At 33.5% G+C, this 14,557-nt stretch overlaps 1 protein-coding gene across 4 annotated transcripts in view; it reads left to right on the top strand.

The window, feature by feature from the left end:
• LRP1B (LDL receptor related protein 1B) overlaps positions 1 to 14,557 on the top strand; it is a 1,805,568-nt gene that overhangs the window by 1,612,319 nt on the left and 178,692 nt on the right. For all 4 annotated transcript variants that reach the window (XR_012497488.2, XM_074335779.2, XM_074335774.2 and 1 more), the window contains exons 64-66: positions 6,744 to 6,860; positions 6,981 to 7,100; positions 8,533 to 8,652. Coding sequence is in view for 3 of the 4 variants with exons in the window: in XM_074335779.2 (XP_074191880.2) it covers positions 6,744 to 6,860; positions 6,981 to 7,100; positions 8,533 to 8,652 (357 nt within the window). In the remaining variant the exon portion in view is untranslated. The remainder of the gene's footprint in view (positions 1 to 6,743; positions 6,861 to 6,980; positions 7,101 to 8,532; positions 8,653 to 14,557) is intronic.

Below are 14,557 nucleotides of genomic sequence, written 5' to 3'. Positions count from 1 at the left end.
TAAATCATTAGTTTGCAGTTAGGCAATTTAGTATTTTCTTACTTGTTGCCTTAAAATGACTACCAATGGCTTGACATCTGACTGTGATTCTCATGGTTAAGTGCTATTTTTTTGGTTTGTTTCTTAGCTTTCTTTGGTAACTTTGGTTGTGATGGACAATCAGCAGACTTTTCCTTGATAGCCTTTTACAATTCACTCCCTGGGTCACTCCAATACTGTCGCATCAAGTTAAAGATGCTTGTAGTCCATCATGATAATTTACGCAACATCCCAATAGATGGTTACCATGATTTGGCCTTGACAATTATGTTCAAGATCCTTCTTAGGTTTTCACCAAAGAAAGAATGTACCGTCACAGTGAAAGCTAGCTACTTTATTCAGGGGACTTAGCACTACATAATTACAAAGCCATTTCAAACTCAGGGTGTATAGATAGTTACTGAGATGAGCTCTATTTGATTGCTCTGGTCACTACCAACTGCACCAAACATATGAAATTCTATCACATAGTTCATTTGTGTGTTTGAAAGCAGCAAGTAATGTATTCAATGAGAAGGAAAATGTTATGTAAGTCATTGCTTTTTGAATTTTCATTTTATGTTTCTGAAAGCTTCGTTGCTCTTTGATTTATTAATATTGTTTTTGTTTTCGTTATGATAGACAATGTATAAAGAGAAGTATCTGTATGGGATAGATATACGATTATACCTGAGTTTTTCATTTTTTAAGTTACTGAATTAAAGGAATATCAAACGGATCAGTTGAGATTTACTTATTTAAAGAAAGTTATTAATTTCCCACAATAAACTTTCTCACGATATAGAAAAGTAAATACAACTTATTTTTGTAATTTATAAAAATAAACAAGCATACACACGTTAACTTAGTCCTCATGTGAAGATGGCCTTTCCTGCCAGATTCCCTAAAGTTTTCTCTGAGGCAGTATCACCATGAGAACTTGAAGAGAAAGTCATTAGTTCCCAGTGCTTTCTCTTCTAATATATTTTCAGCTCCTATGCTCTAATTTTAATCTTGATAGAAACTTCATGCTGTAACCATATTGATATAAAAAAAATTAAATACAAATTTAGTTTAATGATTTTTTCACATTTACCTACTTACAGAATATATGGTGAGAAAATATAACTTTAATGTCTTTTGAGGGGAACCAGAGAGACATCTGGTATCTAAGAGCCTCTCTAAGATCCCTATCTTGGTTAAGTACCAGAACTATGTGTTTCTATAGGTGGCATTATCTCTGTGATACTTTTACATATATATATATATATATATATATATATATATATATATATATATATGTATGTATGTATGTATATGTATATATGTGTGTGTGTGTGTGTATAATGTATATAAAATATAATATTAGATATGTAATATACTATATATTAGATATGTAATACACATATTTTATATATATGTTTCTATAGGTGGCATTATCTCTGTGATATATATATATATATACACACACACACATAATATATATACATATAATATATATGTGTATATATGTACTTAATGTATATAATTAATACATATAGTTAATATATATATTAACTACAGTTGACATGGAATATTTTGTTAGTTTCAGATATGCAAATAGAGATTAGATATTTATATAACTTATGAAGTGATCACCCCCAAATAAATCTAGTACCCGTCTGACACCATGCATAGTCATAAATAGTATGACTATGGTCCTCGTGCTATACCCTGTTATATGACTACTTTGTAACTACCAATTTGCACTTCTTAAGCCCTTCCCCATTTTCACCCATCCTCCCATCTGGTAACCATCAAACTGTTTTCAGTATCTATGAGTTTGTTTCTGTTTTCTTTGTTCATTTATTTTGTTCTTTAGAGTCCACGTATAACTGACATCATGTGGCATTTTCTTTCTCTGTCTGACTTACCTCACTCAGCAAAATATCCTTCAGATCCACTCATGTTGTTGCAAATGGCAAGATTCCATTCTTTTCTATGGCTGAGTAATATTCCAATGTATATATCATGCTTCCCCCAAAATAAGACCTAGCTGGACCATCAGCTCTAATACATCTTTTAGAGCAAAAATTAATATATGACCCGGTATTATATTATATTACACATAGTATTATATTATATTATATTATATTAGATTAGATTATTATGTTATGTTTATTATATTATATTATGTTATATTATGTTATATAATGTTATATATTATATTATATTATATTATATTATATTATATTATATTATATTATATTATACCAGGTCTTATATTATATTAAAATAAGACCGGGTCTTATATTAAATTTTGCTCCAAAAGAAGCATTAGAGCTGATGATCCAGCTAGGTCTTATTTTCGGGGAAACACGGTATGTATCACCTCTTGTTTATCCATCCATCCATAAGGACCATATGAAAAGTTCTTGTTTTCTTATCCATTCAGCCACCCTATGTATTTGATTAGAGCATTTAATCTATTTACCTTTAAAGTAATTGTCAATAGATATGTAGTTATTGCCATGTTATTATTCATATTTTCCTTTTTTTTTTTTTTTCCTAGTCTTAATGAAGTCCCTCTAAGATTCCTTGTAATACTGGTTTGGTGGTGATGAACTCCGCTAGCTTTTTCTTGTCTGGGAAGATATTTTTCTGTCTTTCTAGACTAAATGATAGCTTTGCTGGGTAGAGTAATCTTGGTTGTAGTCCTTGCTTTTCATCACTTCGAATATTTTGTGCCAATCCCTTCTGAACTGCAAAGTTCCTGTTGAGAAATCAGCTGCCCGTCTTATGGGAGCTCCCTTGTAACTAACTAACTGCTTTTATCTTTCTGCTTTTAAGATTTTTCTCTTTGTCCTTAACCTTTGGCATTTTAATTATGATATAACTTGGTGTGGACCTCTTTGAGTTTATCTTATTTGGGATGCTCTGCATTTCTTAGGCTTCTATCAGGTTAGGAAAGTTTTTCTTCATTATTTCTTCAAATAGATTTTCAATCCCTTTCTCTCTCCCTACTTCTGGTACCCCTATGATGAGAATGTTGGTATGCTTTCAAGAGGCCTCTTAAACTGTATTTTTAAAATTATTATTATTATTTTATTTTTGCTGTTTTGATTGGATGTTTAATACCTTATATTACAAATTGTTGATTCAATTATCGCTTCATCTAATCTACCGTTGACTCCCTCCAATGTATTATTTATTTCAGTTATTGAATTGTTCATAACTGACTTTTTTTTTATGTTCTCTATCTTCATTTTTTTATATCTTATATCTTTGTTGAAGTTTTCCCTGAAATCATTGAGCGTCCTTATAACCAGTGTTTTGAACTCTGAATCTGATAGATTGCTTGTCTCCATTTTGTGTCTTTGTTCTGGAGGTTTGTTTTGTTTTTTCATTTGGGACATATTTCTTTGTCTCCCCATTTTGGCTGCCTCCCTGTGTTTGTTTCTATGTATTAGGGCTGCTGTGTCTCCCAATCTTATTAGAGTGGCCTTATGTGGTAGGTGCCCTTTAGGGACCAGTGGCGGTCTCCCTGTCCACCTGAGCTGAATGATTCAAGTGTGCCCCTTGTGGGGGTTGTGTGAGCCCTCCTGTTATAGTTGAGCCTTGGTTGCTGTTTGCACATCAATAGGAGGGGTTGACCCTCAGGATGATTTGTTGTGAGGACTGTCTGGACTATAGTGGAGGAGCTTTTGTGTATGTGCTCACTCTATGAAGCAGGATTCATTTCAGTGGGGCTCTGGTGCCTGACGAGACTTCCCTCTGGATGTGTCATTTGTGGAGGTGGTTGGGTGGAGGTGCTCTAGTGTGGTTGGAAGATGGCCACCGGGTGTGTTGGTTTTAGGTCCTCTTGGGAGGGGCTCTTGCAGGCCCAGATCAGCTACTGCCCATACCCTGTCCAGGGCCACTTGATATGAGCTACAAAGTGATCTGCAATTGTTTATCACTTTTGCTGGTCTTGGAGGTGCCTGGGAGTGTGTAAGCTGTCAACCAAGGCTGGCTCCCTTTATTGCAGGTCTTAGTGCTGCTTAGCAAGAGGTAAAGGATGTTCTGAGATGAAATGCTGCTTATTTGGGGTTTGTGAACTTTTGAGAGATTTTACGACATTCTAAACAATGAGCCAGGACAGGTCATTTGTATAGAAAAGACACTGAAAGTGTCTTGGGTGGGCACACAGTTTGGTGGGATAGGGTCTCAAGAAATCACCAGGATGGGGCAAATGGTGTGTCCAGGTTGATGGAAACTCAGATATGGTGACTACTAGCATCTGCTTGCTAAGTGGGGTGACGGCTCAAGAACAACACCAAAAAAACAAAAAAACAACAACAATGAATTCTGCCAGCATTTCTGTCTGGAAGAAAACTACTCCTCTAGCACTCATTCTGAAACCAGACAGTTCTGTCCACCATCACCACCACCCCCTTTCAAGCAGTTCCTTTCAAGCGGCTGCCCCAGTGCTGGAGCTCAGAGCAAGTGAGTCCATCAGGGAGTAAGTCCATGTACATTCCTTTTAAGAGGAGTACCTGGGACGGCAGCCCCCTCATCTCACTCATCCACAATCTCCACTGGTTTTCACAGCCAGAAGCTGTGGGGACTACTGTTCCTGATACTGGAATCCTAGGCTGGGGAGCCTGCTGTGGGACTGGGAAACCTCGCTGCTCAGGAGGGACCTCTGCAGCCGAGATATCCCTCTCAATGTTTAACTGCCACATGTGGGTATGGGACCAGCCTGTTCTGTGTCTCTGCTCTTCCTACTAGTCTTGACATGGCTACTTCTGTATATCCTCGTTATAGAACCTCTGTTCAGCTAGACTTCTGACGATTCTCAATGATGGCTGTTCTGTAGTTTAGTTGTTATTCTGAGTTGGCTGTGAGAAGAGGTAAGCGCAGTGTTTACCTACTCTGCCATCTTAATTGAAGTTTTTCTCTGTGTTCTTTTAATAAATTATCTCTTACTTGGAGTTGATGGGTTAATAGTGTTGAACATCTTGGCACAGATGTTCAGAGGTATAACTATTTTGACAGTCATAGTGAGGTGGAAAATGATTTACATGAGTCTGTGAAGGGTTTATTATCCATTTCTGAGTAGCTGCATCATCAATATTTGCAGTTACTAAGAGCTGTTTGACAATACCTATAATTGCACCTTAAGGCAGGAAAGCTTGATCCCAACTTCACATACTTGCAAACTTGCATAATGTTTTTGCATAAATATATATGAGTCATGCATCAAGAATTCTCTGGCATCATAAGTTTAAAATTATATTTCCTATGGCATTCTATTTTACCAAGGATCACTCTAGGAACACATTTAAAGGTCGGATAGGCTCCCCAGTTATTTTATAGGCATTAAAGGATGCATTTCCCTCATTCTTATAGGACGGTCATTTAGGTAGCAAAGGAATATTACAGGAAATTGCATATGGAACATAAAAAGTACAGGAATTGCACATGTTGACAGCAAGAGAAAATTAAGTATAGAAAATATTAAAATTTTAAAGTGATTAATAAATTTTATAAATTGATGGTAAGTTACTTTCAGTATTTTTTAACTCACTTCAATGGAAATCAAGCATGTATTAAAAGTTGTTTTTTAATGTTAAGGAAATGTTTAATATTGCAATTATAAAGTATAATTTATTTTCCAAAGAAAGTTTAAAATATAATTAATTAACTTTGATTGACTGATTTTACTTATCATTATTAGTCATTATTAATCTCAAAGTCAGTGATTAGTAACATACATTAGGATCGTCAGTCAAAAGATTAGTCTTTTAATTACAAGTAACATAGTTTGTGAGAAGACTACAGCGTCAGATCTGGATTTAAATTTTAAGTCTGGCACTTGAAATTTGTAAATCCATGGACTTAATTCCTCTCTTAAAAAATGGTTATGGTGATTCTGAGATAAAAAGGTTATAACGAGATTCAATTAGTAACTATATATAAAAGGACGTAACTGTTTGTGAAAGAGCCTAACCCAGTGCCTGATAATTAGTATATACTCAGTAGATCCTACTTTTATTTTTTTTATTATTATTATTATTATTATTATTATTATTATTATTATTCCTTATGTAAATTGAAATATAGCAAATAAAATGCATTATCAGCTGGTATTTACTATAATAAAATATCTATGATATGTAGAAGTCTTTACTGCTACAAGGTATTTTCTTTATACATATGAAATATGAATAGAATTATAGAAATGAATATCATTAAATCTGATTTAAAATGTGACACTTACAAGAAGCATTTCCTGTAAGTAGATTTGGGATATATGTATTGAAGGTAGATGTTCCACTCTTACACATGACAGGCAATGTGATCAAAGACAAACAATTTTTAATGATATTGGAATAACTTATTTTAATTACAGTATATTATTTTTTGCCATTTAATCTCTCAATACCAGTTCTTTGAAGTGAGCAGACATTTATATGTTTTTAAATATATATGTATATATATATATATATACATATATATTATATTTATATGTTTTTAATTGTGTTCTTTTAGTTTGTGAAATGTAATCTTGAGGCCTCTGAGTTGCTCCTAGCTTAGTTGTACATCAGAACCTAATAGCTGTCTAGATTCTAGATGTTCCTATTGTGCTCTAGGATATGTTTAATATAATGCTATTATAAGTATTTTGAATATCAGAAAAGCTCTGTTTAGCAAGTCATGAGCTAAGATTATCATTCCACAATACCTATATGTTTTCTCCGTAGCCGAATTTAAATGTCAGCCAGGCCGATTTCAGTGTGGAACAGGGCTCTGTGCTCTGCCTGCGTTCATCTGTGACGGAGAAAATGATTGTGGAGACAATTCTGATGAACTCAACTGTGGTAGGTGGTTAAATTCTTAACTAAAAACATAAATTTCATTCTTAACTGATTATGTCCTCACTGATTTCAATTCAGACATGGGTTTGACCACAATTTTCCCCCCTGTTTTTTATCTTTTAGATACACATGTCTGCCTCTCAGGTCAGTTCAAGTGTACCAAGAACCAGAAATGTATCCCAGTAAACCTCAGATGTAATGGACAAGATGACTGTGGGGATGAAGAAGATGAAAGGGACTGTCGTAAGTCACCTAAACATGTTGTCTTACTACTGACTCCCAACTGAAATTGGCCTAAAAATTATTATTGTGCACCATAATTCACACAGTATAGAAAAATATCACAGCGATTATATGCAAATAATTCCAAATGATTATCTATTGGGGTGAATTATTCAAGAATCTCCATATAAAGAATATTGAGAACTTCAAAATATGGGTGATGTTTGCTTCAAAAACCACCTGGAGATTATCGCAAGCATGAAACACCATTCATTAATCCATATCATCACTAAAGGAAGAAGCAAAAACAATATTACTGGTGATTATGGTGTTTTTGTTCTATTTTGTTTTGTTTTTTCATAAATTGATGTTTTTCCCCATATTAAGTAGCGGCAGGTAATTTTCTTCTATTTATTAATTAGTTACTTAAAATCAACTCTATTTTAATTAGAGATTGCTTTTTTCTCATAAAATCCATTGAAAGTTATGATGAGAAAATTAGCATAACAAAGTTACTTGTTAAAAACTGTGAATAATACCCTACTTAATGTACCTTAACAAGCCACTTCTAAAAACAAAGTAAAATGTTTTCCATTTTGTTCACCTCTTATTTCGAACTCCCACCAAAAATTAAATTACATTAAGTGGAAGGCGAGACAGTTTACATCATAAACTCACATGCACATGGGCAGGCACGCATACACACATACACACACACACACACATGCACACACAGGATCCAAATGATTGAGCACCTGTCAACTTTCAGGATTTCAACAGAACTGCTGTCAACATTTCTGTCTTGCTGAAGTTTTATTTTATTCCCCTAAAACTTTTATCAGTAAATAATGTGCAGTCACCCAGCAATTTGATTAAGATGATGCATTCAGAATAGTCAGTACTAGTACTTTATGGTTAGCCATTCCAGAAGTTGATCCATTAAACTGACGAGGATTTGTGATGCAGTTTACAGTCTGAGTCAGATGTTCACCTCTTCCCTCAAAGACTCAAAATAACTAGAGATTTTAATAAATTATGCTTTTAATTTCTTCATTCACTGATCACTTCCAATTTCTGTCTTTTTTTTTTCTCCATTTATAGCAATGCATATACATACATTTTTAAATTTATTTATCTGGAAAAAATTATTTTGAAAAGTCCTGAATTGTTTAGTTTTCAAATTAGATTAAAAATATCTAATTGAGGTGGGGTTGATTTAAAACTCTGATTTTTATTAATTGCATCACTGGAGAAATATGTTTTATTTATTTCTACTGGAAAGGATATTAGGAATACATTATAGATAATTCAAAGTTACAACTCCTCACCTTCAGAGCTTTATTAATTTAAATCAGATACATTTTCAACTATCTCAATCATTTGTTTTTCTAATTGCCTTTCAGTAAAACGTCCTTGTCCAAAGCTACATTTTAATAGATATTTTCCCCTTCAGCTGAAAACAGCTGTTCTCCAGACTACTTCCAGTGTAAAACTACCAAGCATTGCATTTCCAAGCTGTGGGTTTGTGACGAGGATCCAGACTGCGCAGATGCATCAGATGAAGCCAACTGTGGTGAGTGTTTTTTGGCTGCAGATCTTACCTATTGTGTCTGTGTCATCATCTAAGATGGCCATGGTGAAATGAATTTGAACACAATTCTGATGAAACTGAAATCTTACCTGAGAAAGTTTCACATAGTCAATAACCTCAGGTTAGCTAATTTATAAAAAGCATGGAGGGGAAAGGCAGAAGAGTAAGTATTACTTATTGCATAAGTCAAAACTTTTTCTGAAAAGACTGATAAAAAAGGTAGGATAAAAATATCATCTTCTTATATTACAGTATGCACATGATAGTAACATTTAGTAAATAGAAATAATGAAACACTATTTTCATATTGTCATAGACTTCATTTTTCTGCTTAAATATATATGATTTTCCATTCATTCAATGATTATTGCTCATTCTTAAACATGTTAAAAAAAAAGGAAAAGGTAATAAAAGCATTTGTTCTGTTTTAGTAGATGACAACAATCATTTAGGTTAGAATTTGTTTCTGAAAAATTAACATTTTCACTTCAAATCATTTGTTTTATTTACAATAATTATTCCTTAATTAACATTGCCGAAATGGAGAAGGTACTAATTTTGTGTAATGCCTTTTATCCTATCTTGAAAATGTCAACAGTGAGACAGGTGTGAAGAGTAGTTTCATGTGTAATTTATTTTATCAACATTTATTAAACGTCGATAGTGGCTATTTTGTGGTTGAATACACCAAAATTGTCAGTGTTGGAGAAACAAAAAAACTTAATCTAGTAATTGATTAGAGAAGACAGAGTTTGTCTAAATTAAAGGTAAGATTTCCAGGCTTCACATGCAAAATTATGTTAAATACATTTGCTAGATTCCACGTTGTTCTTATTAACTCTTGCGGAAGAAATGAAAATTATAAAAACAAGTTTAGGTTCTTTGAAATTCCATTAATAATGAATACCACTTATGATCTGCATGTATAATCACAGGCAATAATGTGTCTTTAAGTGATTTTTTTTTTTCCCGTAATACTGTCTTCCATGTAACTGAGTCTTCAGAACATGCAACTGGTACAGCTTATCTCAGCATCCTAAAACCACATTTTACCACTTTGTGAAATTGGTCTTCATAATCAATTCACAAGGCCTCAAATTACATTCATTACTGATTTGTACATAACAATTATTAGTGACTTTTGCAAACTAGTTTATATTACTGGCTAGTTTGTTCTGTCCTCTTGTATTTTTGTTTACCAAAGCAAAACGGAATAATGACTTATATTAGCTATCTGAAAAATTTCTTCACTAGAATGTTATATCTATATTGTGTCCTTCTTCCTCCTCACTTTGATGTGATTTAATTGCTTTTTGGTATATTGTTCAAACTGATAATTACCAATCAACATAACAATAATGCCTAATAATTATTTCATGTTTACCATGTGGGCCAGGAACTGTGTTAAAGGTTTTACATTTAATCTCTTTTTTCCCCTTTTTTATAAATGAGGAAAATGAGGCCCAAGGAGATTATATAAGTTGCCCCAAGTGCCAAGTGGTGAAACTTCTATTTGAATTCAGAGTTATTTGACAACAAATATCTGCTTTGTGAACATAGCATGAATCAACCTCATTCTGTGTATATAAAGAGAAAAATATTTCAATACTTTGCATTATAAAATTATATAGAATTCTCCTAGCCACAGTGATTGTTATAAGTTCCAGTCCAGTGTACAAACACACATATATATACAAACAGAAAGGGGGAAAAGGAAGAAATGTCAACCATTTTGTCTTAACCCCACCATAAAATTTCACTAGGGGCAGTGAAATTTCTGTGTAAGTAAAGATTTAAATCTATGCTACCTTCACAGTTGTGGCAAGATAGTTGCGACTTCATTTTGTGAGTTGTTAATTGTTATTATAAAATTACTTTTTACCTGAAAGTGTTTATGCTTCATTCTGTGCCTGAAGAAAAATAAGACATAAATATACACACTTTTATTATACTATTGATGTTGCCTACTCTTGGAAGGCTGTTTCACTATTTATCACAACATTGGGTAAATGACACGTTTGAATGCCTGAACAAAATAAGTAGAATACTTTGATTGTAGCAACTGTAGGATTTTAATTCAGAATCTCAATTTCAAACTTTATTCATCTTCTCCCTGTAATTTCCATTTTAGGAATGAAATGCAGATTTAGGGATTTGACAGATCTGTACTAGATTTATTCCTCCGCTTTGTAATCAGAGTTGAAACTCTTCCACAATTTGACATGTAAAATAATATGTAGTTATTATGGTATATACTAGCTTAGACTCTCGGTTCCCAGATCCCAGTGAAACATCCTTTCCATCAGTTGGCCTTTCTGGGTCAACTCTGCACTCATTCCCCAGCTTTCTAGAATCCACTGTTTGTTTTGCCACTTCACTCCTCCCGGTGGTCACCTTTCCTGATTCCTTTTACTACATCCCTTCACCTTATCTAGAATTCTGTATCATCAAAGAGAGTCTTGGTGTATAACCTGCTGCTTGGCTAATTATGTTCAATGAATGTGTGAACTATAATCACACTAGCTACCGTGTTTCCCTGAAAATAAGACCTAGCCGGATCATCAGCTCTAATGCATCTTTGGAGCAAAAGTTAATATAAGACCAACTATTATTATATTATATTATATTATATTATATTATATTATATTATTAAATTATATTATACCCAGTCTTAAAATAAGACCAGGTTTTATATTAATTTTTGCTCCAAAAGATGCGTTAGAACTGATGCCCTGGCTAGGTCTTGTTTTCGGGGAAACATGGTAGGACTTGTGAGAGGAACTTGAGCTTCATACAGTGACAGCAGCTTTGTTCTTTCCTCAGCCGTGTGTTTCCAACATGACACTGAACACATTCAAACCAAAAGATAGAACCAATCAAAGTGTGCTTTTATTTTCCCTTAAATGTCTGGTGAGGAAAATTGAATCAGGCTACTCAAGCTATAAGAATATAAGAAACTGATTTTTTTTTTAATTCCAAGCAATTGCATATTAAATTATAACATATTTGAAACATACAGACTTGTACAGAAAGTTTTACAGTAAACACCATGTACCAGTTTTAATAGACATTAACATTTGGCCTAAGATATCTCTTTTAAAACATCCACATCCCTGTAATACAACTAAAGTTCACCTCTATCCTTTCTCATTTCCTTCCTCTGAAGCCTGTCCTGTAGTCTGACATGGTTATGTATCATTCACATGTGTTTTTTGTTGTTGTTTGTTTGTTTTTTTTTTTTTACATTTACTATAATAGTATGCATTCATTAATGCATACCTAATAGCTTGTAGTATAAGTATTTCTAAAGTTCACATAAATCCTATTATGTATTCCATATTAATTTGAAGCTTAACATTTTCTAGTATTCCAGTGTATTAATGTGAATAACATTTCCATACTGAAGCTTATATCTACATGTTACGTTTAGTACACATTCATTGGTAAATAAGGCATAAAACAGTTTACACAATCTGCACTTTAGACTCCAAAGTGTCTCAGTTCTCTAATTGTCACCTTACATGAAAGTTAATTCAGAGCAAATGCAACAGTATTCAGTGGTAGGATTCTGTCAACCCTGCAGTCAGTATCAGGCTAAGTTATACTTAGGATAGAGCGCCGGGAATGGGCCTACAAAGGATGTTTGATACCGAAGACGATAAATATAATAAGACAATTCATGCTATCTGAATTTAGTTATACATGGACTTAGTTATTTTCAAAATTTATTAACTTACCCTTAGAATAGCATTTAGCAAATGTTAGTCCCATGATTTGAAGATGATTGGTGGGGGGGACGTTCTGTGCTCAAAGGATGATGTATTAATACTAAATTCTGTGTCTTGGAAGGCAGTGCACACTCACACTTTGTGAAGATTTTGTCTAACATCTTCACAATGTGGCATCACAATATCTCTCTTGGATATTTAGAGGTGCGGGATTATATACCTTTATGTTAGCAGTTGGGAAGGAGAAAGGGCCTTCTACAGTGCCTTCTCTGGGAGCTTGTTGGTTTCTGCTGCCTGATTGGTCTCATCTGCATCTGTACTATAATCTGCGTTGTGCGGTGCTGGCTTCAGTTTGGGCTTTTTTTATGTTAGTGTCGTGTGTGTGTGTGTGTGTGTGTGTGTGTGTGTGTGTGTGTGTGTATGAGAGAGAGAAAGAGAGAGAGAGAGAAAGAGAGAGAGAGAGAGAGAGAGAGAGAGAGAGAGAGAGAGAGAGAGAGAGAGAGACAGCCTCCCTCTTTTACCCTGAAATATTTTGGTCCCAGTAGAGCCCTTGAAGGAGAGCCTATCTGTGTGAATAGGACCAGGAAACTGTCTTCTAGCTTTTCTATGAAGAAATGAATGACTTACATGTTAATCATTAATTACTCTAAATGGAACACATTTAGTCTTTTTATAACTTGTCTTGAGCAACTTGCATGCACTGACTGTCTCTACCAAAAGTATGTACAATAATTTGATGATATTATTTTATGTTTTTCTCTGTTAATAATGTGAGGAAAATGTGAGATTTAAATTTTGTTAGACAAAACTGAAAAAGATCACACACAATGAGTCAGGAGGCATGCCAAGTATTCCAGACTCAGAATTGATCTGTAGAAAAAAGCCATGAAAGAAAATAGCTTTTTACCCAGTGAGGATTCTAATTGAGTTTGTAAAAGAAGTGAACTATATATTTGTTTTAATAAGAACTAAGTTGATGCAGTTGATTTTTTTTTTTTTTTTTAAGAAATTGAGTCAAGAATTTAACATTCTGTGACATTTTTGTTTGAAAAACATCATCTTGGTCATACTGCTCCCCCATCCTTAGCCAACTGTATTTAATTGTGTAGAAATACAAAATAAAATCACACACACACACACACACACATACACACACAAAAAAAAACTAGTTGCAAATTTACAGCAATATGTGGGGAGAATAAGTGTTAAATACTTTATAAAAAATAAGTAAGAAATGTAGAACTTTAAAACCTTTTCCTCCTTTAGCCTACCTCTAGAACAAAATTATTTGTGTTTGTTTTAGTTTATAAGTTTCTTGTCATGTATACTTTGGGATGGCCATTTCCTTAGAGAATATTCTATCATTTACATGTCCAGGGGTTATACAGTGTTGCTTAGTACTATGTTTATATGATTATGTTGCATATTAGTAAATGAAAACAAGTAGAATGAAAGATTGTAATGTGTTGTTTTTTTAAAAAAAACACCAAAACACCTGGTGATGCTTCTAAGTGTAGAAAATATTATTGTTTATTCTTTTAAGAGAACTTAGATTCATGCTTAGTCATTCAAATCAGTTTGAGGATCCAAGAGGTATCAGATTTTACTTACTATCCATTTTCAGCCATTAGCATTTCAGGACATTATATATTAATGAGAATGAAAGACCTTTTGAAGAGTTGTAACTGTACCATTTATTAGCTTTTTGATCAGCATATAGTGTACAGATAATGTATAGATGTGGTTTCTGATAACCACATTATCCTCCAATCAATCTTAGATTCAGTATCTAGTATACAAGGCCTCTGGGCTATTTCATGTCATTAGACCAATGCATATATATATATGGTACCTTGTTTAGAGTTCATGTAGGAAATAATGGGAGTAAAGAGAAACGTGATATAGGATTTAGTTTGAGATAACGAACCCGGTTACCTCTTGCTTGGTTGTAGATGTTAGAGTAAATTGTTACTTATTTTGTATTGTCCTTTGAAATCTTAAGCTTGTAATTAATATTTCCATTTCTCTAATTGAAATATCTTGAGAGAGCTCATAAAAAGAATATGAACAGAAATTTTTCAGGATGAGTTTCCTTTGACCTAGAGGAATCGTGTCATGAAAAATATTAAGGGCTAGAGAAATAAAATAGACAGCAGATT

This window comes from Rhinolophus sinicus, chromosome 17 (assembly GCF_057876585.1).
Source record: "Rhinolophus sinicus isolate RSI-liver-muscle chromosome 17, RSI-T2T, whole genome shotgun sequence".
NCBI classification, from domain to species: Eukaryota; Metazoa; Chordata; class Mammalia; order Chiroptera; family Rhinolophidae; genus Rhinolophus; species Rhinolophus sinicus.
This window is presented reverse-complemented; position numbering and strand designations above follow the sequence as displayed.